The sequence below is a fragment of the Lygodium microphyllum genome, unplaced genomic scaffold, assembly GCF_053477565.2.
Source record: "Lygodium microphyllum isolate KBCC unplaced genomic scaffold, Lygodium_microphyllum_v1.1.10 scaffold_32, whole genome shotgun sequence".
NCBI lineage: Eukaryota > Viridiplantae > Streptophyta > Polypodiopsida > Schizaeales > Lygodiaceae > Lygodium > Lygodium microphyllum.
In genome coordinates this window covers 3,124,808-3,150,445 of record NW_028229515.1, presented here as the reverse complement: position 1 = coordinate 3,150,445, position 25,638 = coordinate 3,124,808, and the positions used below count along the sequence as shown (strand labels likewise).

The 25,638-nt window shown below is 41.6% G+C and overlaps 1 protein-coding gene across 1 annotated transcript; it reads right to left on the bottom strand.

Annotated features, from left to right (window-relative positions):
• Positions 1-1,426: 1,426 nt before the first annotated feature.
• On the bottom strand, positions 1,427-21,407 carry LOC148009231 (pentatricopeptide repeat-containing protein At2g34400-like). The gene is made up of 5 exons (XM_087673647.1): positions 21,210-21,407; positions 20,875-21,085; positions 1,971-2,362; positions 1,778-1,853; positions 1,427-1,575 (listed from the first exon to the last, which is right to left on the bottom strand). The coding sequence occupies exons 1-5, from the start codon at positions 21,405-21,407 to the stop codon at positions 1,427-1,429; spliced, it is 1,026 nt and encodes a 341-aa protein (XP_087529773.1).
• Positions 21,408-25,638: the final 4,231 nt, after the last annotated feature.

Here is a 25,638-nt window from a genome sequence, read left to right as displayed (position 1 = left end):
CGAGATCACGATTCAATTTGAAAGAAGGTCACCTCGATTTCGGATAATGGCCCTATAGTCAACTTGTTCAAGCCTTTTGGTCTCTTGAATGTGGCAAATAGACCTTAATGTATGCAATACTAGCTGCACTTCACCCATTTGATTACAACCCTGTTCAACATCAACAGCTTCAGCTTCATTAAAAAAAACAAATCTGATTTATAAACTGGCTGCTCAAAAACTAAAGTCATGTATCATGTCAATTTTGTCATGTGTACACTCCATCAAGTGGCTTGTAGCACTGGTCGAAGCTCTACAAGGGTTGCACCTGAAAAATCTGTCAAGTGCACACAATTACAGACTATGCTACTTCCTCATTTGCAAGGCAAGGCATGGAATACAGATTGTGCTACTTGGCAGACTGCAAGCTGATGCAAAGAATATGGAAAACAGCTGAAGCAAAGAATATGGTTCAAACATGCTTTTCCTTAGGTGAGCATTTAACATGATTAGTGGCTTTGACAATTGCTACATCCAGATCCTTGTAATCATTGTTGATATGTGCAAGACCAATAGTTGTGGAATCCTTGATGGCAACTAAGACCTTCCTAAGACTGTCCTGAGTAGAACCTCCTAACATGATATTAGGATAAGAGACTGCAGATCACCATAAAGAAGCCTTGAATCTGTGTCTAGACTGTTTTAGCCGCTGCAAAAGACCTCCTTTGGAAGATTCGAAGAGATGATGAGCTTTGAGAATGGAGAACCACAAGTTCCACAAAATTCTCACACTTCCTGTGGTGCAAACCAATTGTCCTCCACAATAATTCAAACCTTCAAGCGACGACTGACGACTTCTGCAAGAATCAGAAGACCAAATCAAGGACACAAGGGCATACCCACAGCAACAGATGTAGCTGGACCTACTACAAGTTGTATATTGCCTTGTGTGCCTTCAGATAGCTCAAGAGGCTATATGAGAAGGCTTAAGAGATTTGGTCACTGTAGGTCTTCCACCTCTTTTGATCCAGTGAGTCACAAATAAACAAAAGCCACTCCCATTCCTCTCTGCATTCCTAACACAGAAGAACATCAAATTCCATGTTGCTTTGTCTTAAGCTCACTGCTCTGTGCGTTAGACGCATGCCCACTTTCCCAAATTCTAAGGTTTGTTCAGTATCTACATAAGATTAAAACACGACATCAGTTGCATCTTATTTGTTATCATTCGACCTCTGTCATCAATGCTTCATCGTTGTAGCCTCTTCCTTCTTTAAAATCGTTCCATCAATGTCCTTTGCATGATAGTAAGGTGATAGGTCTTCTACTTTGATCACAGCTTTGTCTTCCTTCTCTTCTCAGCATTCGATCCCCTTCCCCTGTTTTCTCCTTCGTTGCTTTTTCTTCCCCAGGCCTACAACACGCCCCAGAAAATCGGCCCCCTTTTTTAACAGAAAAGCGGCCCAACCACTCCCAATTGAGCAATCCCTCCACAGTTTCCATAAGCATGAATGAGAGTATTCATTATGAGAGGATCTAGACGATAAATAACCGAAACTATAGCAAAATGAGTCTGCCTGCTTATCTCCATATTTCCTGTTTCACATCAGGCCTGCAAAATGATTGTTGCATCATTCAGCAATCTACAAGCCTCTTGCATCTTTTTGTAAAGATCTAGAGCCCTTTTCTCCTTGATTCTATTCAATGTATGCTAAAAGCATTGCATTCCATAAAACAACATCCACCTAGGAAAACTCCTCAAACACCTTCTTTGCTTCTCCAATGCTTCCACACTTACCATACATACTCACAAGGGTGCTACCAAGAAATGTATCTAATGTTAAACCTTTGGAGCCAGCATCAACATGCAATGCCTGCCAATCTCTAAAGCAACAGTACATCCCTTCTCTGCAAGTGAACCACATGCTTGGAGGACACCAAGAAATGTTGGCTTATTGGGACTCATTCCTTCAACTAGCATTTGACTATACAGCCTGCAAAGCCTTCTCTGCCTTACCCAACTCAAAATATCGTGAGATCATAACATTCCATGCAACAATGTCCTGATCAAACAGCCGATCAAACATGCTCTCTACTTCTAAAACGCTGCCACATTTACCATAGATACTAACAAGAGTGCTATTAACAAAAGCATCTGAAGTGAAGCCCTTCTTATGAGCATCTGCATGTAATGCTCGGAAAATTTCCCAAAAAACTTTTCTTGGTTTCCCATCCATGCTCATAACATCTTCCTTCTCAATGAGGGTACCACATGCTTGAAATGTGATCTTAAATGTCTGCTGATTTGGGAAAATGCCCTTTTCTTGCATCTGTTTGTATAATTTTAGCACCCTCTCTCCCTGGCCCTGCTCTACATATGCACCTAGCATCACATTCCATGACACAAGATTTCTCTGATGTAAAGTATTTCCAATATTCTTCCACATCTTCCATAGAAGCTTACAAGTGTATTGCAAATAAAAACATTTTGATGAAAGCACTTCCACTGGGCATCAACATGTATTGCCTGCCCAATGTCTAGAAGCACTGTGTTTGTTAATTTTCCCTCCAGAGCATCTCCGTCTTCAGCAACAGCATTGCAGGCTTGAAGAGCTATCACAAAAGTTGGCTGGCTTGGGCAAAAGCCCTCTTCTTGCATCTATCTGTAAAGTTGTAATGTCTTCTCGCCTTGACCCTACTCAACATAAATTGACAACATTGCATTCCATGATACAGTGCTGTAGAAGGACAAGTTGTTGAATTCCTATTGAGCTTCCAGAATGCTTCCACACTTGCCGTACATAGAGATCATGGTATTCTCAATAAACATGTCTAGATGAATATTTCTACAAGCATCAGCATCTGGTAGGTTTCCATACTTGGCATACATGCCAACTAGAGCATTACAGATAAGTTCCTCTTGCTCCAACCCCCTCTCCACTATACTGCCCACGCAGAACAAAATGCAAACATAACGACTAAGTATGTACAAAGTAACAAATGTCACACACACAACTTTTTGGTGGATTCCACACCTCGGATGCACAACAGTATGACATCCACCCCCTCTGATCTTGCGCATCCTCCGGATGGGCCAACTACCCATGATCATTGTCGTCAAGTTCCAGGAACAGATCAATCTCTTCATTGTATATTTTCGGTATATCAGCAAGATTATCTGTCATATCATCTGTCTCTTCTACTGGAGTTTCTTCTCGTTGCTCTTCTCTTGCAAATTCTTCCAAAGCATAATCCTTATCATCTCTTTTCTTGAAAATCTTGATTCTTTTTCCTACTATAGGCACTCTAAGCACTGTCCCATCCAATTGTGTCAGCTCATATGTTGCATTATCAAAGACATGTCTGACTATGTACAGCCCAAACCATCTTTTCACCATGTTTCGAAGAATCTGCAATAACTTCTTCAATTTTCGCACGGCTCTAGTGTGGCTCTCATCCCAATAAAATTTCTACCCCTTTCGAAGCAGCTGATATAAACAATCTGCTATGTGTGCAAAATGGGGTATCCAAATCATGTAAAACACACAGGCTCTAATGAATTTTCGTACCTTTGAAGTGGTAGAACAATACTCTGTAATCTTGCCTATAGCATCCACCTTCTCAGGTGAAGGTTTCGTGCCATAATACCCACACATATGTCCAACAATGACAACCTCATTTACTCCAAAAACATATTTTTGCCCTGATAGTGTCAAGTTCACTTCTTCTAACCTGGCCAAAATCTTTTCACAAGCTAAAATATGATCAGCCACAAAGTATCTGCATCCCTGCTCATTTAGACTCTCATTCTTCTCTTCTTCTGCACACCCCTTAATGGGCACATCATCCAAGAAAGGCATGGTAAGCTGAGGTATGTACTCACGAAGGATCTTATGCATGGCATTCATCATATGTGCAACAGAATTAGTGGCACCTTGAGGCAAGGTACACATCCTGACAAGCCCAATAGGAGTTCTCATAGTGATTATGTCCCTGCTTTCCAAAGCCAGCTGAAACTGATCATATCCTGAATACAAGTCACCTAAAGAATAGATGGCACGTCCAGCAAATGGTTCTACAAACTCATCCACAACTGGACCTATAACAACATTCCTGATAATAACTCTATTTATTGGCTGCATGTCTTGTATAAATCGGAGAGTGCCATTCTTCTTTGGAACCGTAAACCACCTATTTGAGTATGGTGCAAATGACGGCTCTAGGATTCCCATCCGGATTTTCTCATCCAACAAGTCAACTAGCTTTGGCAAGTGTGTCCTAGGCACTGGAATAGGTCAGAGGTTCCATGGAATATGAGGAATAGTAAAGATCACCATAGGAGCAACAATATCTGGATTCACACATCCAATCTCATGCGAGAAGAAAGCAAACCTAAACTCAGGATATCCTGAAAGCACTGCTTCTCTGAGGGTAGCAATAAATCACCATTTCCAATTTTTAATTCAGCAAGAGTCTCTATTGAAAATGTATGGCCTATATGCTCTGGATTCCTCAAAATTGGCTGCTTGGCAGCCTTCTCTATTTGCTAATCACTGTTAGGTGGAAGCGGTCCAGCTACCAACTTCACCTTCTTATCCACAGTCTTGTATTTCGTGTCAACCCTGGCTTCATTATGATCCTCTGCATTACTCAAATCTTGCTGTAAATCAGCAATTCTACACTCTGGTGGGCTAAATATCCTCAGCCCTTTGCTCTATGGACTGCATAGGAACAGCCCTAAACTCTGGATGCTGAAATATTTCAGTAGTAAACTCTATTGGCTGAAAGTTTTCAGCCCTCTGTGTCTCTATAGGCTAATCATAATCAGCCAGAAACTCTGTTTGCTGAATTTCTTCAGCACTCCACTTTTTGCTGAGTCACCTCAGCCTCTAACTCTATCTATGACATAAAATGTGAAATTTCATGAAACATGTCCAGGGACTGCACTGATACATTACTGTGACAACTCTGTATATCAATTTTCAGCATATTTTCCATCTTTGTCATCATATCTGCACAAACCATACTATCATATATCCCATCTATATGCTCATCATCCTCTAAAATACCTGCATTTTTCAAATCTTTCTCCTTCCTGCATTTGTACTACCTGGCAGCTCTAGGCAACTTAGAAATCTTCTGATAGTTCTATTTGTTGAAATTCCAACAAACTTGGAGGAGAAAACACTACTGCCAGGAGGCGAGAACTCCAATCTCCTCTGCTCTGTACCACCGTCATCTCGCAGGACAGCGGTACCTAATGAAAACCCGAATCTCTCACAGTGGGCAATGGTGCATCTCAAAGAGTATCCCTGTTTCTAGCATGATTTACACACACAGTCATAAACTGGACTGCTCTCATACCATCTTTACTGCAAATCCATGCATAAGAAGATCCATCATCCATTACTTTCGTTTCCATGCACATCTCTATTATGAATGGCTGTCCAAGAATTATGGGATAAGAGCATGAATCTTGCACAAAGAAATGGAAATCCTCCTCTACATCTCCAATAGAAATCCTGACACTAGGACAGGCAGCATACAAATCACCTGCAGTGTTGTTGGCGGCTCTCATACACCACCCATGCTTTGCATCCATAGGCCATCTATTACTTTCATAAACTCCACAAACTATGAGATTAATCTCTGAACCATGATCCACCAAAGCAACATAAAGGACCTGTTTCTCTCCAATTTTTACCATTGTTTTTGTAGTTGCCCTAGCCCAATGACTCCGCTGTCGAAGGGTTTTCGAAAGCCAAGTCGCGACCACTGAGGACTTTGAATAATTTCAGGATAGAAGATTCAACATATGAATAATCCTATTGATCAATTTTCCACGCAGCAACAATTTCCAGACGATTTTGTTTTATGGTTGTGAGTGTATTCCTTCAGATTTCATGACAGCATTACAATATGAATGGATTATGGCATCTACACATGGCTCTTGTAAGTTTCGTAAAGCTGAATAATGCTTGACACCTCAAACTCCAACATACATGTGAATGCAGGAAATAGCCAGCCTGCTAACCTCTTTGAAAAGGTTTTGTATTAAATGTTAGTCTGAGAAGCATCAGTAGGTGCTAGTTGTATTCCAATACAGAAATTAAATTCGCATGACATTGCATGATCAAACGAGCAATAAGTCTTTGCTAATGTTTTCTGATTTTGTTTTTAATGTCTTCATAGGCATCAGGTTACAATATCACTGAAAAATCTTCTCAAAGCTGCTGCCACTTTGTTTATGTGCTTTGCTGGTTACATCCTTTAATTTCTTCTCAGACAAGTACTTCATGATTTCCCATAAAGGAGCAGCAGAGCAGCAGAATACAGAGAGATTGATGTTTTCCCCTGCACCTTTATGGACACCTTGGCCACCTCTGTCTTCAAGCCTTGGTTAGCCTTCCTTCCTTTCTTCCTTCGTGCTCTCTTGCAAGTTCTGTTTGAATAATATTCAGGTGCTGTCAAACTGGTAATAGTTGCTCAATATAGGCTTGATTGCCTCTGAATAATAATCAGTTTAGTTGCATGATAGTGTGGCATTGTAGAGAATATGTGATGAGTCACGTGAGTGTCTGTTATGTGGTCAAACACATAATTGAGGATTTCATCATCACGATTCACTGTCGAGAGCGCTCCACGTTCACTCCCACTCTGCCTCAGAGTAGTGAGGAAAGGCCGAGTGTGTGTGCTGAAGGAATGTTATGAAGACAAGAAAAAAAATCCTCTTGATTAACAGAGGAACGGCATCTATTTTTGAGAAGCCATAATAGCGCATATGCCGCAAGCTGGCCCAATTATGTCATCGAGCCCTGCTGGTCTCGTCGTCCCACATCGATCCACCGCTTGGAGGCCGCAGTCAGTTCAGAAGACCCGTTTTCCCACACAGCAGCGTCTAATGCTTTTCTGCCCCTGTGTGTCGACTCCTTTCTCAGGAATTCTCCATTCCTCTAGAAAAGCATACTTTCTCAATTGTCTCTCTCTTCGATGCGTCTTGTAAATTCGCTGGGTTACCAGTGAAAATCTCGAAGTTTTGCGTACACATGATTACTGCTGGTTTCATGTTCGATAGAGAGCGCTCCTCCATTCACTTGCGGTGCATTTGGAGCTCTTAATCAGTGCAAACACTCTTTCTTTAGCCTCGATTGGATGACTGTCTGGTCTTTTGTCCATCGCCTTTCACCACACTGCGCGAAAACTCCCTATTGGGATGATCAATGAGCAGCTAGTTTGATTCTTTACTCGACATGGGATCCGCGAAGGCATATCCACATCGATGCTATGGCCTTTGTCCTCTCCTCGCAGTACTGCAGTGCCAATGAGCTATTCGTCTTCAAGTCCTCGATTTTATTTCTCCAAGTGTGTGTCCCTCTCTGTCTGCTCTCTCTAAAACTGGCGAGCTCCGATGTCATCTCCTTGCTCCCAAAATAGGCTCCTCTTCTTCCCTCATCTATTTCCGCTCTCTCCCTCCTCTGTTTCTGCCTCTTCCTCCTTTTTCTATTTTCCCTCTCTCTCCCGATTCAAAAAGCTCCTCTTTCAAAAATAGATCAAAAGCTTTTCTTTTTCCAGCCTGATCCACATCTTCTTTAACCATTCAAAATCCCCTCTTTAGCCTTTGTAACTCCCATATCTTCTTCATTCTCCTCCGATGCGTGTGTAGTCACATATGCATGCACCTGTGTGTGCTCATGATCATGGCCACCGTGCTCCTATGTAACATTAGAGCTTTGCAAAATAGTAGCTGCCCAAGTCCACTGTGATACAATGACACTCATAATCAAGCCTGTCTTGATGCTCCTACTAGTTATATTGCACCATTCTGAGGTGTGCTAAACATCAAGCAAGCTCTCACATTTGGCAAACATATCCACCAATGTACTTCGACTTGCATCTCTTGGAATTAGTTTAGTACTTCCTCACAAAGTCCATATTCGGCATATCTTGAAATAAGTGTAGCCCATGAGATTGCATCTCGAGTTTCCAATCTATCAAAAACCTTATTCTTCTCCATCTTCGGCATAGAATGAAAGAGCAAACATAACAACTAAGTATGTACAAAGTAACAAATCTCATGCACAACTTTTGGGTGGTTTCACACCTCGAATGCGCAGCAATACGACATCCACCCCCTCTAATCCTGCGCATCCTCCGGATGGGCCAACTTACCCATGATCATTATCATCAAGATCCACAAACAAATCAATCTCTTCGTTATGCATTTCCGGTAGATCAACAAGATTTTCAGCCATATCATCTGTCTCTTCTATTGGAGTTTCTTGACGTTGCTCTTCTCTTGAAAATTCTTCCAATGCATAATCCTCATCATCTCTTTTCTTGAAAATCTTGATTCTTTTTCCAGCAATTGGCACTCTAAGCACTGTCCCATCCAATTCTGTCAGTTCATATGTTGCATTATTAAAGACATGTCTGACTATGTATGGCCCAAACCATCTTTTCACCATCTTCCGAAGTGCAGTATGCTGATTTTCAAGACTGCTATCAAAGACCAATACCCAATCTCCCTCTTCTATTGCTCTAGGCCGCAAGCGATGCCTGCTATCAAACCTGTCCTTGTTCCTTAGTCTAGCAACTTTCAACCTGTCAATAGCTAGCTGAATATCCTCAAGTCTCCTCTCCAACTATCGAATCCGAAGAGCTAAGAGCTCCTCTCTCGTCAAATCCTCCTGCCATGGTAAAACTGACCAAGTCAAAGCACAAGTCTCAATCGGCATAACAGGTTTCTGACCATACATCAACTCTGCAGGCATATATCCTGTAGTAACACTATGAGTCGTACGATCAGCCCATAAAGCAAATGGTAAAAGTCTCGGCCATTCTCCATTCCGTCCTCTGCATGCTTTGGCTAATGCTTTCACTATTGGCGGATGCCCTCTTTCACTCTTCCCATTTCCCTCTGGATTGTATGCTGTGGTTAGAGCCAATTTGATTCCTAGCTGAGAGAAAAACTCCCTAGCTTCATCTGCATCCAATTCACCACGATCCGCAGTGATCTTACCCACACAACCATACCTGCAGAAAATTTCCTCCAATAAGAACTTACACACTGCACTAGTGGTCTTCGTTCTCAAAGATCTGCCCTCAACATGATTGGTAAGATCCTCTCTAGCCAAAACAATGTACCTCATCTGCCATAGACCCATAGGCATGGTAACCAAATCAACTACCCACTTATAATGAATGCATAGCGGATAGGTCGGATGAAGCTCATCTCTATGACGCACTACTGAATACATATGGCAGTCTCTGCAAGTCTCAACAAAGTGAGAAACATATCTGTACATGCCTTTCCACCAATATTTCTCCCTGATTTTCTCATAAGTAGCCCATACTCCTCTATGACCAGCCCAAGGACTCTCATGAAACTCCCTCATCACCTGTAACTGTGTCTCTCTATCGCAGACAACCCGCAAAGGTAATCCGCCTCTTTTCTTCGGATGCTTCCAAAGAAATCCGTCCTTGAGAAAATAACCATAGGCTTTCCTTCTGATCTTCTTGAACTCTTCATCTGTCCATTCATCTCTTTTGCTTAGTGTACTAAGGTACCTACCAATCTGCAACCAATCTCCAACATAGAGTTCTTCTATGAAAGCCACAATATCATAAACATGACAAACATGATCAACCATAGTGGCTGAAATTTCTGCATCATCCTCTTCTGCAAGTAGAGTCTCCTCATCATCATACCTGGCTCTAGACAACATATCAGCCACTGGATTATCCTTCCCTGCTATGTGTTTAAATTCCGGATTTAATGACTTGATGTATGCAATCCATCTCAACATAGCTATATCCGGAGTAGACCAACTCGTGATCATACCAATCAACGGCAAGCAATCTGTCTCTACCACAACTGAAGCTCCAATAAAGTACTCCTTGTCACATTTGAGAGCCGTGACAATCCCCAATAACTCCCTTTTGATTTGTGGATATCTCCTCTGTCTCTCGTTTAGGATTTTCGCCCCAAACCGAATAGCATACCTATTTCCATCTGCATCATCTTGACCCACAGCCCAACCTATGCCAATTGGACTAGTGTCAACTGTCAATACAATAGGCCTATCACAATTATAATCCGCTTTCCTGAGAGTAGGAGCATTCTGCAATAACTTCTTCAATTTCCGCATGGCTCTAGTGTGGCTCTCATCCCAATAAAATTTTTGCCCCTTTCGAAGCAGCTGATACAAACAATCTGCAATGTGTGCAAAATGAGGTATCCAAATCATATAAAACACACAAGCACCAATGAATCTCCGTACCTCAGAAGTGGTGGAACAATACTCTGCAATCTTGCCTATAGCATTCACCTTATCAGGTGAGGGTTTCCTGCCATAATATCCACACATATGCCCAACAATGACAACCTCATTCACTCCAAAAACAGATTTTTGCCCTGAAAGTGTCAAGTTCACTTCTTCTAACCTGGCCAAAATCTTCTCACATGCTGAAATATGATCAGCCACAAAGTACCTGCATCCCTGCTCATTTAGGCTCTCATTCTTCTCTTCTTCTGCACACCCCTTAATGGGCACATCATCCAAGAAAGGCATAGTAAGCTGAGGTATGTAATCACGAAGGACCTTATGCATGGCATTCATCATATGCGCAACAGAATTAGTAGCACCTTGAGGCAAGGTACACATCCTGACAAGCCCAATAGGAGTTCTCATGGTGGTTATGTCCCTGCTTTCCAAAGCCAGCTGAAACTGATCATAACCTGAATACAAATCACCCAAAGAATAGATGGCACGTCCAGCAAATGCCTCTGCAAACTCATCCACAACTGGACCAATACCAACATTCCTGATAGTAACCCTGTTCACTGGCTGCATGTCCTGAATAAATCGAAGAGTACCATTCTTCTTTGGAACTGTAAACCACCTGTTTGAGTATGGTGCAGATGAAGGCTCAAGGATTCCCATCCTGATCTTCTCATTCAATAAATCAATTAGCTTTGGCAAGTGTGCTTTAGGCACTGGAATAGGTCGGAGATTCCATGGGATATGAGGAATAGTAAAAATAACCATAGGAGCAACAATATCAGGATTCACACATCCAATCTCATGTGGGACAAAAGCAAATCCCCTTCCATGACGCTCAATCATATCCTGAAAGCATTGCTTCTCTATGGGTAACAAGAAATCTCCATTTCCAATTTTCAATTCAGCAAGTGTCTCTGCTGAAAATTTATGACCAATATGCTCCGGATTCCTCAAAATTTGCTGTTTAGTAGCCCTTTCTATTTGCTGATCACTGTCAGGTGGAAGCGGTACAGCAACCGGCTTCACCTTCTTATCCACAGTTTTGTATTTCGTGTCAACCCTGGCTTCATTATGCTCTTCTGCATTACATAAACCTTGCTGTAAATCAGCAATTCTGCACTCCAATGGCTGAATATTCTCAGCCCTCTGCTCTATGGACTGCATAGAAACAGCCCCAAACTCTGAATGCTGAAATATTTCAGCAGTAAACTCAGTTGGCTGAAAATTTTCAGCCCTCTGTCTCTCTGAAAGCTGATCATAACCAGCTAGAAACTCTGTTTGCTGAATTTCTTCAGCACTCAACACTCTTTGCTGAGTTACCTCAGCCTCTGACTCAATTTGTGACATAAAATCTGCAATTTCATGAAACATGTCCAGGGATTGCACTAATACATTACCATGACAATTCAGCATATCAGTTTTCAGCATATCTCCCATCTCTGCCATCGTATCTGCACAAATCACACTGTCATATATACCATCTATGTACTCATCATCCTCCAAAATTCCTGCATTTTTCAAATTTTTCTCCTTCCTGCATATATACTGCCTGGCAGCTCTAGACAATCTAGAAGTCTTCTGATAGCTCATTGAACTGTTTGCTGAAATCCCAACATAACCGGAGGAGAAAATACCGCTGCCAGGAGGCGAGAACTCCAATCTCCTCTCCTCTGTACCACCGTCGTCTCGCGAAACGGCGGTACCTAATGAAAACCCGAATCCCTCACAGTGGGCAAGGGTGCATCTCTGAGAGTATCCCTGTTTCTAACATGATTCACACATACAGTCATAAACTGAACTGCTCTCATACCATCTTTACTGCGAATCCGTGCATAAGCAGATCCATCATCCATGACCTTTGTCTCCATGCGCATCTCTGTAATGAATGGCTGTCCAAGAATTATGGGATACGAGCATGAATCCTGCACAAAGAAATGAAAATCCTCCTCTACATCACCAATAGAAACCCTGACACTAGGGCAAGCAGCATATAAATCACCTGCAGTATTATTGGCGGCTCTCATACGCCACCCATGCTCTACATCCATAGGCCATCTGTTACTCTCATAAACTCCACGAACAATGAGATTAATCTCTGAACCATGATCAACCAATGCAACATAAGGCACCTGTTTTTCTCCAACCTTTACCATCGTCTCTGTAGTTTCCCTAGCCCAATGGCTCCGCGAAAAGTGACTACGCGGTATCAAAACAGGCTCATCAATTTCAGCATAATGCATAGGCTGAACCCTCTTCTCTACCTGTGGCAAAACAGAAGCATTATCAACCATAACCTCATCATCATCCTCATCCAACTCTCCAATCAAAACTCCCTGTGTATCAGTGGTAGACAATGCATGTCTTTTCCTCTTCAGGACCTCCTGAAACTGATCCTGAAACTCTCTTTTTGAGATGCCCAAAATCTCAGAAATAGTGAAAGTCACCTCATTGCCAAGTATCTTATCATTAAAGATCTTCTTCATATCTGTAGATGTCTCAATGTCGGACATCAATCCGAATCCTGGCTGCTTTCTCTCTCTAGGCTCTTGCCTCTTTTCCCTCTTTTGAGCATCCTCCATCTGTCGATCTGGCCCTGGTCTTGAAGACGGTCCTGCAGTAGGTGGAGTAACAAACTCACCCCCTCTAGTCTTCTTAGCTGCACTTGGATTTTCTTCATCCCTCTTACGCTTCTCCTCAACAAATACATCTGCACCATGAGATTTAGCCAAATAAGCATAAATAGAATACCTGTCAACAGGCGAGTCCCAACCTGTCTCTGATCTGATGCTAGAGCCTGCGCTAGTCAAAACAGTTTGCTGAATTTTCCCCTTGTTTGCAGTCTCCAAAGCATAAGTCCATAGTGCGGACTGAGTCTCCGATCCCTTCTCAATCTATACTCCATATGCAGGAGCATCACCTCTAGCCGTCACATAAGAAGTACGCGCAGCCATGTCCTCCACCAACTTCTTCATTCCACCTTTACCAAAGTTAGTAGCAAGTGGAGCTCCTGTCTCAGTCAACCAAATCTTACCATCTTGCCCCCAATATACCAAATTTTGCCTCCTTGCATCCTGAAAAGAGTCACAATCCCTACAATGCTGATGCTCTGTACAATCACACCAAATACATCTCCAATCTCTCCTAGGAGCACTAGGAGCACTCCTAGGTGCAGTAGGAGTACTAGAAGAAGTAGTAGGCACAGTCGAAGCAAACTGCTCCTTCAACTTACCCACCAACTCCGCTTTGACTGACTCAAGTGTCAAATCTGTGATACCTTTGATTATGTCATCAATAGAAGTAGGCACCGATGGAACAGATGGGTTTGGAGCAGAAGGTGTAGGCATCGGTCGTGGAATAGGAGGAATAGGTGGAGTGGAAACAGTAGGCACTGGCATAGGCCAAGAAACTGGCTGAGGAGGAGAAGAAATAATAGGGATAGAAGTAGGCATAGGAGCAGATGATGATGTAGGTGTCATGGAACCATTCTGTAGGCGAGTCTTCCATATCCTCCTCTTGGTCAAAGTCGAGACTGCATCCTGAGCATCCTGCCAATCAGTTTTAAGTCCCATAGGCTTCGTGCGATCTTCAAGAAGCTCACCCAATTCTTCTTGAAGAGCAGGATCTGCAGCTTGCAAGAAAAGCTCAACTTTTTCAACATCTAATGCTCTTTGTTCAATGACATCAAGCTGACTATACCTTTCCTCAAATTCTCGAATCAACTCCGAAGCAGCAAGACCTTTGTTTGGCATGTAGACCCACTCTCGGAATGACCGTCGAGTAGCCATACCAAAGTCCTCAAGGAAATATTCTTCTTTAAGAGCCTTCTTAAAATCTTGCCAATGTGTATTTTGCATAAATAAATCAGTCACTTTTGTTCTCAAAGCAGGTGTGACAAGACGAAGGAAGTACTTACTCATAAGTCCAGCAGGAACTCCAAAAAATCCCATCTTGATCTCATATGTCTTCAAATATGCTGAAACATTACGCCCGTCAAATAGCTTCTTCTCACTCTCAACTGCTTCAATAGCCTTAGTCGCGCTGTTTGCATTCTCCTGCTCTGAATAGAGTTGCCTTTGTTGAGACAACTGATGTTGATGCAATTGTTGTTGCTGCTGCATATACATTTGTGTTTGCTGATTTTGGAGCTGCATATACATGGACATATTCTGCAAAATCTGTTTTAGATCCTCCGTTGAAGTACTTGACGCAGCAGTCATTGAGAGGCTGAAGTGTCTCCCATCCTGAAATTTCTGCGACGCTTTCACGTCGGGTTCACCAAAGATGTCGAAGGGTTTTCGAAAGCCAAGTCGCGACCACTGAGGACTTTGAATAATTTCAGGATAGAAGATTCAACATATGAATAATCCTATTGATCAATTTTCCACGCAGCAACAATTTCCAGACGATTTTGTTTTATGGTTGTGAGTGTATTCCTTCAGATTTCATGACAGCATTACAATATGAATGGATTATGGCATCTACACATGGCTCTTGTAAGTTTCGTAAAGCTGAATAATGCTTGACACCTCAAACTCCAACATACATGTGAATGCAGGAAATAGCCAGCCTGCTAACCTCTTTGAAAAGGTTTTGTATTAAATGTCAGTCTGAGAAGCATCAGTAGGTGCTAGTTGTATTCCAATACAGAAATTAAATTCGCATGACATTGCATGATCAAACGAGCAATAAGTCTTTGCTAATGTTTTCTGATTTTGTTTTTAATGTCTTCATAGGCATCAGGTTACAATATCACTGAAAAATCTTCTCAAAGCTGCTGCCACTTTGTTTATGTGCTTTGCTGGTTACATCCTTTAATTTCTTCTCATACAAGTACTTCATGATTTCCCATAGAGGAGCAGCAGAGCAGCAGAATACAGAGAGATTGATGTTTTCCCCTGCACCTTTATGGACACCTTGGCCACCTCTGTCTTCAAGCCTTGGTTAGCCTTCCTTCCTTTCTTCCTTCGTGCTCTCTTGCAAGTTCTGTTTGAATAATATTCAGGTGCTGTCAAACTGGTAATAGTTGCTCAATATAGGCTTGATTGCCTCTGAATAATAATCAGTTTAGTTGCATGATAGTGTGGCATTGTAGAGAATATGTGATGAGTCACGTGAGTGTCTGTTATGTGGTCAAACACATAATTGAGGATTTCATCATCACGATTCACTGTCGAGAGCGCTCCACGTTCACTCCCACTCTGCCTCAGAGTAGTGAGGAAAGGCCGAGTGTGTGTGCTGAAGGAATGTTATGAAGACAAGAAAAAAAATCCTCTTGATTAACAGAGGAACGGCATCTATTTTTGAGAAGCCATAATAGCGCATATGCCGCAAGCTGGCCCAATTATGTCATCGAGCCCTGTTGGTCTCGTCGTCCCACATCGATCCACCGCTTGGAGGCCGCAGTCAGTTCAGAAGACCCGTTTTCCCACACAGCAGCGTCTAATGCTTTTCTGCCCCTGTGTGTCGACTCCTTTCTCAGGAATTCTCCATTCCTCTAGAAAAGCATACTTTCTCAATTGTCTCTCTCTTCGATGCGTCTTGTAAATTCGCTGGGTTACCAGTGAAAATCTCGAAGTTTTGCGTACACATGATTACTGCTGGTTTCATGTTCGATAGAGAGCGCTCCTCCATTCACTTGCGGTGCATTTGGAGCTCTTAATCAGTGCAAACACTCTTTCTTTAGCCTCGATTGGATGACTGTCTGGTCTTTTGTCCATCGCCTTTCACCACACTGCGCGAAAACTCCCTATTGGGATGATCAATGAGCAGCTAGTTTGATTCTTTACTCGACATGGGATCCACGAAGGCATATCCACATCGATGCTATGGCCTTTGTCCTCTCCTCGCAGTACTGCAGTGCCAATGAGCTATTCGTCTTCAAGTCCTCGATTTTATTTCTCCAAGTGTGTGTCCCTCTCTGTCTGCTCTCTCTAAAACTGGCGAGCTCCGATGTCATCTCCTTGCTCCCAAAATAGGCTCCTCTTCTTCCCTCATCTATTTCCGCTCTCTCCCTCCTCTGTTTCTGCCTCTTCCTCCTTTTTCTATTTTCCCTCTCTCTCCCGATTCAAAAAGCTCCTCTTTCAAAAATAGATCAAAAGCTTTTCTTTTTCCAGCCTGATCCACATCTTCTTTAACCATTCAAAATCCCCTCTTTAGCCTTTGTAACTCCCATATCTTCTTCATTCTCCTCCGATGCGTGTGTAGTCACATATGCATGCACCTGTGTGTGCTCATGATCATGGCCACCGTGCTCCTATGTAACATTAGAGCTTTGCAAAATAGTAGCTGCCCAAGTCCACTGTGATACAATGACACTCATAATCAAGCCTGTCTTGATGCTCCTACTAGTTATATTGCACCATTCTGAGGTGTGCTAAACATCAAGCAAGCTCTCACATTTGGCAAACATATCCACCAATGTACTTCGACTTGCATCTCTTGGAATTAGTTTAGTACTTCCTCACAAAGTCCATATTCGGCATATCTTGAAATAAGTGTAGCCCATGAGATTGCATCTCGAGTTTCCAATCTATCAAAAACCTTATTCTTCTCCATCTTCGGCATAGAATGAAAGAGCAAACATAACAACTAAGTATGTACAAAGTAACAAATCTCATGCACAACTTTTGGGTGGTTTCACACCTCGAATGCGCAGCAATACGACACAGCGAAAAATGACTATGCATATCAAGATAGGCTCATCAGTTTCAGCATAATGCATAGGCTGAACCCTCTTCTCTGTCTATGGAAAAACAGAAGCATTTTCAACCATAACCTCATCCTCATCCTCATTCAACTCCCCAATCAAAACTCCCTATGTATTAGTAGTAGGCAATGCATGTATTTTCCTCTTCAGGACTTCTTGGAACTAATCTTGAAACTCTCTTTTCGAGATGCCCAAAACCTCAAAAATAGTAAAAGTCACCTCACTACCAAGTATCTTATCATTAAAGATTTTCTTCATGTCCATAGATGTCTCAATATCGGACATCAATCTAAACCCTGGCTGCTCTCTCTCTCTAGGATCTTGCCTCTTTTCTTTCTTTTGAGCATCTTCCATCTATCGTTCTGGCCCTAGTCTCAAAGACAGCCCTGCAATAGGTGGAGTAACAAACTCACCCCCTCTAGTCTTTTTAGCTGCATTTGGATTCTCTTCATCCCTCTTACGCTTCTTCTCAACAAGTACATCTGCTCCCTGAGACTTAGCCAAGTAGGCATAAATAATGTACCTATCAACAGGCGAATCCCAACCTGTCTCAAATCTGATGCTAGAACCTGCACTAGTCAAAACAGTATGCTGAATTTTTCCCTTGTTTGCCGTCTCCATAGCATAGGTCCATAATGCTGACTGACTCTCTGAACCTTTCTCAATCTGGACTCCATATGCAGAAGCATCTCCTCTAGCTGCCACATAAGAAGTACGTGCAGCCATATCATCTACTAATTTCTTCATTCCGCCTTTCCCAAAATTGGTAGCAAGCGGAGCTCCTGTTTCAGTCAACCAGATCTTTCCATCTTGTCCCCAAAATACCAAATTCTTCCTCCTTGCATCTTGAAAATATTCACAATCCCTGCAATGCTGATGGTCCATACTATCACACCAAATACATCTTCGATCTCTCCTAGGTGCAATAGAAGCACTAGAAGAAATAGTAGGCACGGTCGAAGCAAACTGCTCTTTCAATTTCCCCACCAATTCTGCTTTAATTGACTCCAGTGTCAAATCCATTATGCCTTTGATTATGTCATCAAGAGAGGAAGGAACCGATGGAGCGGATAGTTTTGGAGTAGAAGGAGCCGGCATCGGTCTTGGAACAGGAGGAACAGGAGGATTAGAAATAGTAGGCACTGGCATAGGCCAAGTAACTAGATAAGGAAGAGAAGAAATAACATGGGTAGAAGCAGACATAGGAGCAAAAGACGGCGTCGATGTCATGGATCCATTCTGTAAGCAGGTCTTCCATATCCGCCTCTTGGTCTTCCATGTCATGGATCCTTCCATACCCATAGGTTTCGTGCAATCCTCAAGAAGCTCTCCTAATTCTTCGTGAAGAGCAGGATCTGCAGCTTGCAAGAAAATCTCAACTTTCTCAACATCCAATGCTCTTTGTTCAATGGCATCAAGCTGACTATACCTCTCTTCAAATTCTCGTATCAATTCTAAAGAACCTAGCATGTAGACCCACTCTCGGAATGATCGCCATGTAGCCATCCCAAAGTCTTCAAGAAAATACTCCTCTTTCAGGGCCTTCTTAAAATCTTGCCAATGCGAATTTTGAAGGAAAAGATCAGTCACTTTTACCCTCAAGGCAGGTGTGACAAGGCGAAGGAAATATTTACTCATAAGTCCTGTTGGTACTCCAAAAAATCCCATCTTGATCTCATACATCTTCAAATAAGCCAATATATTATGGCCATCAAATAGCTTCTTTTCATTCTCAACTACTTCAATCGCCTTAGTCGCGCTGATTGCATTCTCTTGCTCCGAATATAGTTGCCTTTGCTGAGACAACTGTTGTTGATGCAACTGTTCCTGCTACTGCATATACAATTGTGTCTGCTGATTTTGAAGCTGCATATACATAGACATATTCTGCAAAATCTACTTTAAATCATCTATTGAAGTACTTGAAGAAGCAGTTAATGATGGAGCTGAAGCAGAGGACAAAGCAGGAATCGTAGAAGAGGATGAAATTGCTGCTGAAGTATCTCCCATCCTAAAATTTTTAAATGTGACGCTTTCACATCTGGTTCACCAAAGATGTCAAAGGGTTTTTGAAAGCAAAGTCGCGACCACAGAGGACCTTGACTAATTTCAGGATAGAAGATCAATCAAGTGAGATCACGATTCAATTTGAAAGAAGGTCACCTCGATTTTGGATAATGGCCCTATAATCAACTTGTTCAAGCCTTTTGGTCTCTTGAATGTGGCAAATAGACCTTAATGTATGCAATACTAGTTGCACTTCACCTGTTTGATTACAACCCTGTTCAACATCAACAGCTTCAGCTTTATTAAAAAAACAAATCTGATTTATAAACTGGCTGCTCAAAAACTGAAGTCATGTATCATGTCAATTTTGTCATGTGTACACTCCATCAAGTGGCTTGTAGCACTCGTGGATCTCTACAGGGGCTGCACTTGAAAAATCTGTCGAGTGCACACAATTACAGACTATCCTACTTCCTCATTTTCAAGGCAAGGCATGGAATACAGATTGTGCTACTTGGCAGACTGCAAGCTGATGAATAGAATATGGAAAACAGCAGAAGTAAAGAATATGGTTCAAACATGCTTTTCCTTAGGTGAGCATTCAACATGATTAGTGGCTTTGACAACTGCTACATCTAGATCCTTGTAATCACTGTTGATCTGTGTAAGACCAACAGTTGTGGAATCCTTGATGGCACCTAAGACCTTCCTTAGACTGTCCTGAGTAGAACCTCCTGACATGATATTAGGATAAGAGAGTGCAGATCACCATAAAGAAGCCTTGAATCTGTGTCTAGACTGTTCTAGCCGCCTGCAAAAGACCTCCTTTGGAAGATTCGAAGAGATGATGAGCTTTGACAATGGAGAACCACAAGTTCCACAAAATTCTCACACTTCCTGTGGTGCAAACCAATTGTCCTCCACAATAATTCAAACCTTCAAGCGACGGCTGACGACTTCTGCAAGAATCAAAAGACCGAATCTAGGACACAAGGGCATACCCACAGCAACAGATGTAGCTGGACCTACTACAAGTTGTATATTGTCTTGTGTGCCTTCAAATAGCTCAAGAGGCTATATGAGAAGGCTTAAGAGATTCATTCACTGTAGGTCTTCTGCCTCTTTTGATCCAGTGAGTCGCAAATAAACAAAAGCCACTCCCATTCCTCTCTGCATTCCTACGATAGAAGAACATCAAATTCCGTGTTGCTTTGTCTTAAGCTTAGTGCTCTATGCGTTAAACGCCCGCCCACTTTCCCAGATTCTAAGGTTTGTTCAGTATCTACATAAGATTAAAACTTGACATCAGTTGCATCTTATTTGTTATCATTCGACCTCTGTCATCAATGCTTCATTGTTGTAGCCTCTTCCTTCTTTAGAATCGTTCCATCACTGTCCTCTGCATGACAGTAAGTTGACAGGTCTTCTATTTTGATCACTGCTTCGTCTTCCTTCTCTTCTCAGCATTCGATCCCCTTCCCCTGTTTTCTCCTTCATTGCTTTTTCTTCCCCAGGCCTACAACACGCCCCAGAAAAGTGGCCCCCTTTTTAACCAGAAAAGCGGCCCAACCACTCCCAATTGAGCACTCCCTCCACAGTTTCCATAAGCATGAACGAGAGTATTCATTATGAGAGGATCTAGACGATAAATAACCAAAACTATAGCAAAATGAGTCTGCCTGCTTATCTCCATATTTCTTGTTTCACATCAGGCCCGCAAAATGATTGTTGCATCATTCAGCAATCTACAAGCCTCTTGCATCTTTTTGTAAAGATCTAGAGCCTTTTCTCCTTGATTCTATTCAATGTATGCTAAAAGCATTGCATTCCATAAAAAAACATGCACCTAGGAAAACTCCTCAAACACCTTCTGTGCTTCTCCAATGCTTCCACACTTACCATACATACTCACAAGGGTGCTACCAAGAAATGTATCTAACGTTAAACCTTTGGAGCCAGCATCAACATGCAATGCCCTGCCAATCTCTAAAGCAACAGTACATCCCTTCTCTACAAGTGAACCACATGCTTGGAGGACACCAAGAAATGTTGCCTTATTGGGACTCATTCCTTCAACTAGCATTTGACTATACAGCCTGCAAAGCCTTCTCTGCCTTACCCAACTCAAAATATCATGAGATCATAACATTCCATGCAACAATGTCCTGATCAAATAGCCCATCAAACATGCTCTCTACTTCTAAAATGTTGCCACATTTACCATAGATACTAACAAGAGTGCTATTAACAAAAGCATCTGAAGTGAAGCCCTTCTTATGAGCATCTGCATGTAATGCTCGGAAAATTTCCCAAAAAACTTTTCTTGGTTTCCCATCCATGCTCATAACATCTTCCTTCTCAATGAGGGTACCACATGCTTGAAATGTGATATTAAATGTCTGCTGATTTGGGAAAATGCCCTTTTCTTGCATGTGTTTGTATAATTTTAGCACCCTCTCTCCCTGGCCCTGCTCTACATATGCACCTAGAATCACATTCCATGACACAAGATTTCTCTGATGTAAAGTATCAAAAAAATTCTCTACTTCCAATATTCTTCCACATCTTCCATAGAAGCTTACAAGTGTATTGCAAATAAAAACATTTTGATGAAAGCACTTCCACTGGGCATCAACATGTATTGCCTGCCCAATGTCTAGAAGCACTATGTTTGTTAATTTTCCCTCCAGAGCATCTCCATCTTCAGCAACAACATTGCAGGCTTGAAGAGCTATCACAAAAGTCGGCTAGCTTGGGCAAAAGCCCTCTTCTTGCATCTATCTATAAAGTTGTAATGTCTTCTTGCCTTGACCCTACTCAACATAAATTGACAACATTGCATTCCATGATACAGTGCTGTAGAAGGACAAGTTGTTGAATTCCTATTGAGCTTCCAGAATGCTTCCACACTTGCCGTACATAGAGATCATGGTATTCTCAATAAACATGTCTAGATGAATATTTTTGCAAGCATCAGCATCTGGTAGGTTTCCATACTTGGCATACATGCCAACTAGAGCATTACAGATAAGTTCCTCTTGCTCCAAACCCCTCTCCACTATATTGCCCATGCAGAACAAAATGCAAACATAACGACTAAGTATGTACAAAGTAACAAATGTCACACACACAACTTTTTGGTAGATTCCACACCTCGGATGCGCAGCAGTATGACATCGCGTTGAGGAGGTGAGGCACCCTAAGCTATAGGGTTAGTGGTTGTTTCCTTTGGGGAGTGTTCAGTGAGGAATATCTATCATCTCCTCAATCAATGAATTAAAAGAGTGGAGAATGTGTCATACATGCTCTATGTGTTTACGGTGCATCTTGGGGCCAATCCCCAAGGTATAGGAGAGCCATAGTGGGGCTACGATAATCAACTGAGCGGCATTCGCTTTGTCTATGCTTATGTGGTCTATTACATCGATATGTGTAGAGACTCACTCTTAGGAGTGTGGGAAGGATTATCCGTTAGATTACAATCCATACAAATTCAAAGTTTTTCTTTAGATTTTAGGGTAGTATATCCCTTAGACGCTCCTGGCCGTGAGGCCAGGAGTGGCCATGAGGCGTGGTTTGGGTGTGTAGTAGAGGCCCCAGCTAGAGCTTTAGAGCTAGTGTTGGGACCCTCTTAGGTCTCAACAAGTGGTGCATTTTTTGGGAGACACTAATAAAAGAGGCATCTCTAAATCTTGATCTATGGGTACCAATTTATTAGTGTATGCCAAAACGTAGTGAAATAGATCTAGAAGGCCATCAAGTTGAGCTTTAGAACCAAGAAAGAGCTGAACAGGATAGATGGTGGGTCTAAATTATTAGGAGATCCTCAAAGGAGTGTTCATATATCCCTACAAGGGAGGGGTCTTAGCAACTCTAGCCCCATGTATAGTCCGTTAGGGAGGAGGAAGTTCTAGTATTTTCCCTCTCTCGGTTAGTCAGTCCACTTTGAGTGGGGTAGTAGTTTCCATTGTTCAAACTTCTTTGGCAAATCCAAATACTATAATGGCACAACCCATTGCAATCCCACTAGGAGCTTTAGACTTGCTAGCCTTATGATATCCTCTACTCCTTTTTAATGGGTTAGTAGAGAAAGATACAAGACTTCATATTAATAAATTCCAAAAGTTAATATTCAAGTGTCGAACCAAAGATGAAGGAAACTTGATGATGTTCTTTAATATGACTCTGAAAGAATGAGCTCCGCATGGTACCACAATCTAGAGGTTGGAACCATAACTATGATTGATGTATGTTTTGCGGCCTTTCGAAGAGAGTTTTCCCCTAAAAGGAGATGTTAGTATGGTCCACGTGTTCCTAATTGTAAGACGTCAAGAACCTCATGAGAATGTTTAAGTCTATGCCAAGAAACGGAATGAAGTATTTCATAATTTTCAAACTTATATTTCTATTCAAGCTCCTACCCAAAACTTTTTTCATGGGCTAGACTTTAGCGTTCAAGTGCAGCTGAGCAGTGTTGCTCTTGTTGATATTGATACAGCTATTACACAAGCAGAGGAGGTAGAATCACAATTAAAAGTGATCTTTACCTCTAGGGAAACATGGAATCCGAGTCTAGGTGTTGGAAATAATTTAGCACTAATGAATGGAGGTCAAGGGATGCCCATGAGTACTTTCAATGGGAGAGGAAGCATGATTCAAAATGTGCCCATGTTGCTAGCTCCTCCCAGTGTAACCATGCCTATGGCTAGTCAAATGGCTCCACCAAGTGTTGGATGCCATATAATGAAGCACTATACTAACATGATTACCAAACAATATAGAAAAATAACTATTGATGTCAATTTCCTTAAGAAGAAGCATAATTTGATAGGGAATCAACACCTTGAAGAGGGTGCCCCCTCAAGATTCAATTGTAAGTGGTGTGGAAACCAACATTTCCCTAGGAATTGTCCAAATGTTAAATGTGACATATGCGGGAAGTCTAGCCACCTAGCCAGTATGTGTTAGAGCAAGATTAGTTCTCTCTAGCAAGGAAGTAAAAAGACATGTCCAATGAGCCATGAATCACAAGGAAATAATTGTCAGCAAGATGAGGAACCAAAAAAATAATACAAAGAGGGAAAGCTATTTAGAGGAGCTGCCTAGTGGCAGTGAAGTTATTCTTATTGAGTTGTACATGTCAATGGCACTGAACTTCTACTTTATGGATCATTATGAGAGTTCAAAAGGATAAAGACATTGATAAAGATAAGGTAAAACCTATCAAGGGAAATCCTAAGCAAGATAATAAGAGGCACAAGTCCTGAATCCTGACATGGAAGGCACGCCTCTAAAAGCCGCTAATGGTAAAACTAACCCCAAGAAGGATAAGGAATTTCCAAAGAAGAAGGCAAAAGCCAAGAAAGAGGCACCAAAGCATGTTGAAAGACCAAAGGAGAGAATGGTCAAGCAAGAGAAGAGAGCTCTTGCTAGCTATCATGAATTTGATTTAGTGAGTTCTCTTTGCGAAGTTCAACTAGATGTAAACTTCATTTTCTCACTCCTTTGAGCTCACTCAAGTTTGATCTAACCCTGAACTCATTTTCAAAAAATTTACACTTCAAGTCAAAAAGAAGGGGAAAATCAACAACAACATCAAGCAACAACATCAAGGTTCAAGCTAGTATCTTTTGATACTACATAGTATTATTAGACACTGCCATTATTTGTGTCATTTGACACAATTTCTTTCAACTCTTTTTCTCATCAAAACTTAGAGATTTGAGGCTGATCCTCAATCATGGGAATGAAGATTTTTATGTGAGTACGAAGAGTGACACAACACTTGTTACTCACTTGTATGTTTTTGCTCTACTTATAGGAAGAAATAAAGTTACCTACATCTAAGTGCAATCAATGATTCTATCTGAGGATTTTGAAGATGTTTTAGGCCTCATGGTCATTATTCAATAACTGAAGCTTGTGACCTCTTTTCTTGAGGGGGATGAGAAGATCAAAGCAAGAAAAGTGGAAAAGAAGAACAATGGAAAGAAGATTGAAACAGTTCAAGAAGAAGAAGATCATGAAGAAGAAGACACTCACAAGAGCAGAAGAACAAGCCTCATCAGTCGTTCTATTCTAACTATTTAGATCAACTTTTCTAAGCCTTGTACATACTTGCATTAATGCTCCAATCATAATCTTTGTAATCCTCATCTAACCTATGCACTATAACCTCCACACTTAGGGAGGCCTCATGAGAGCCTCTAGCTTTACATGGTTGGTTTTTCCATGTCTACACTTAGCAAAGTTCTATTCATGACAGCCTCTGTATACTTAATGAACTTTTTGGTTATGATTGAGGAGATGTATTGAGATCTATGCAATCACACTCCTAAGACAACCTCTTTGTATGGAGTAGTAGGGCAAGGGACATGCATTAGCCTAGGAGAAGTTTATTGTATCCCATAGGCATAGTGTGGGAAAGTGCTACAATCATGGAACTATAAAGTAATTTACTTGACTATCATTTGAATGAAATGACATTGTACATTGTACTTTTAGTCTTGTTCATGTCTACTCAACATTGTGTTTATGAGTCCAAGCTAATCTCTCTTGGAACCTAATTCACTTGAGTAACAATCAATGTATCTAGTCTTAGTCATCATGCTTCTTGTCATTGGCCTCTGTCCTCCATAGTTAACCTTGCTCAAGGATCCATGT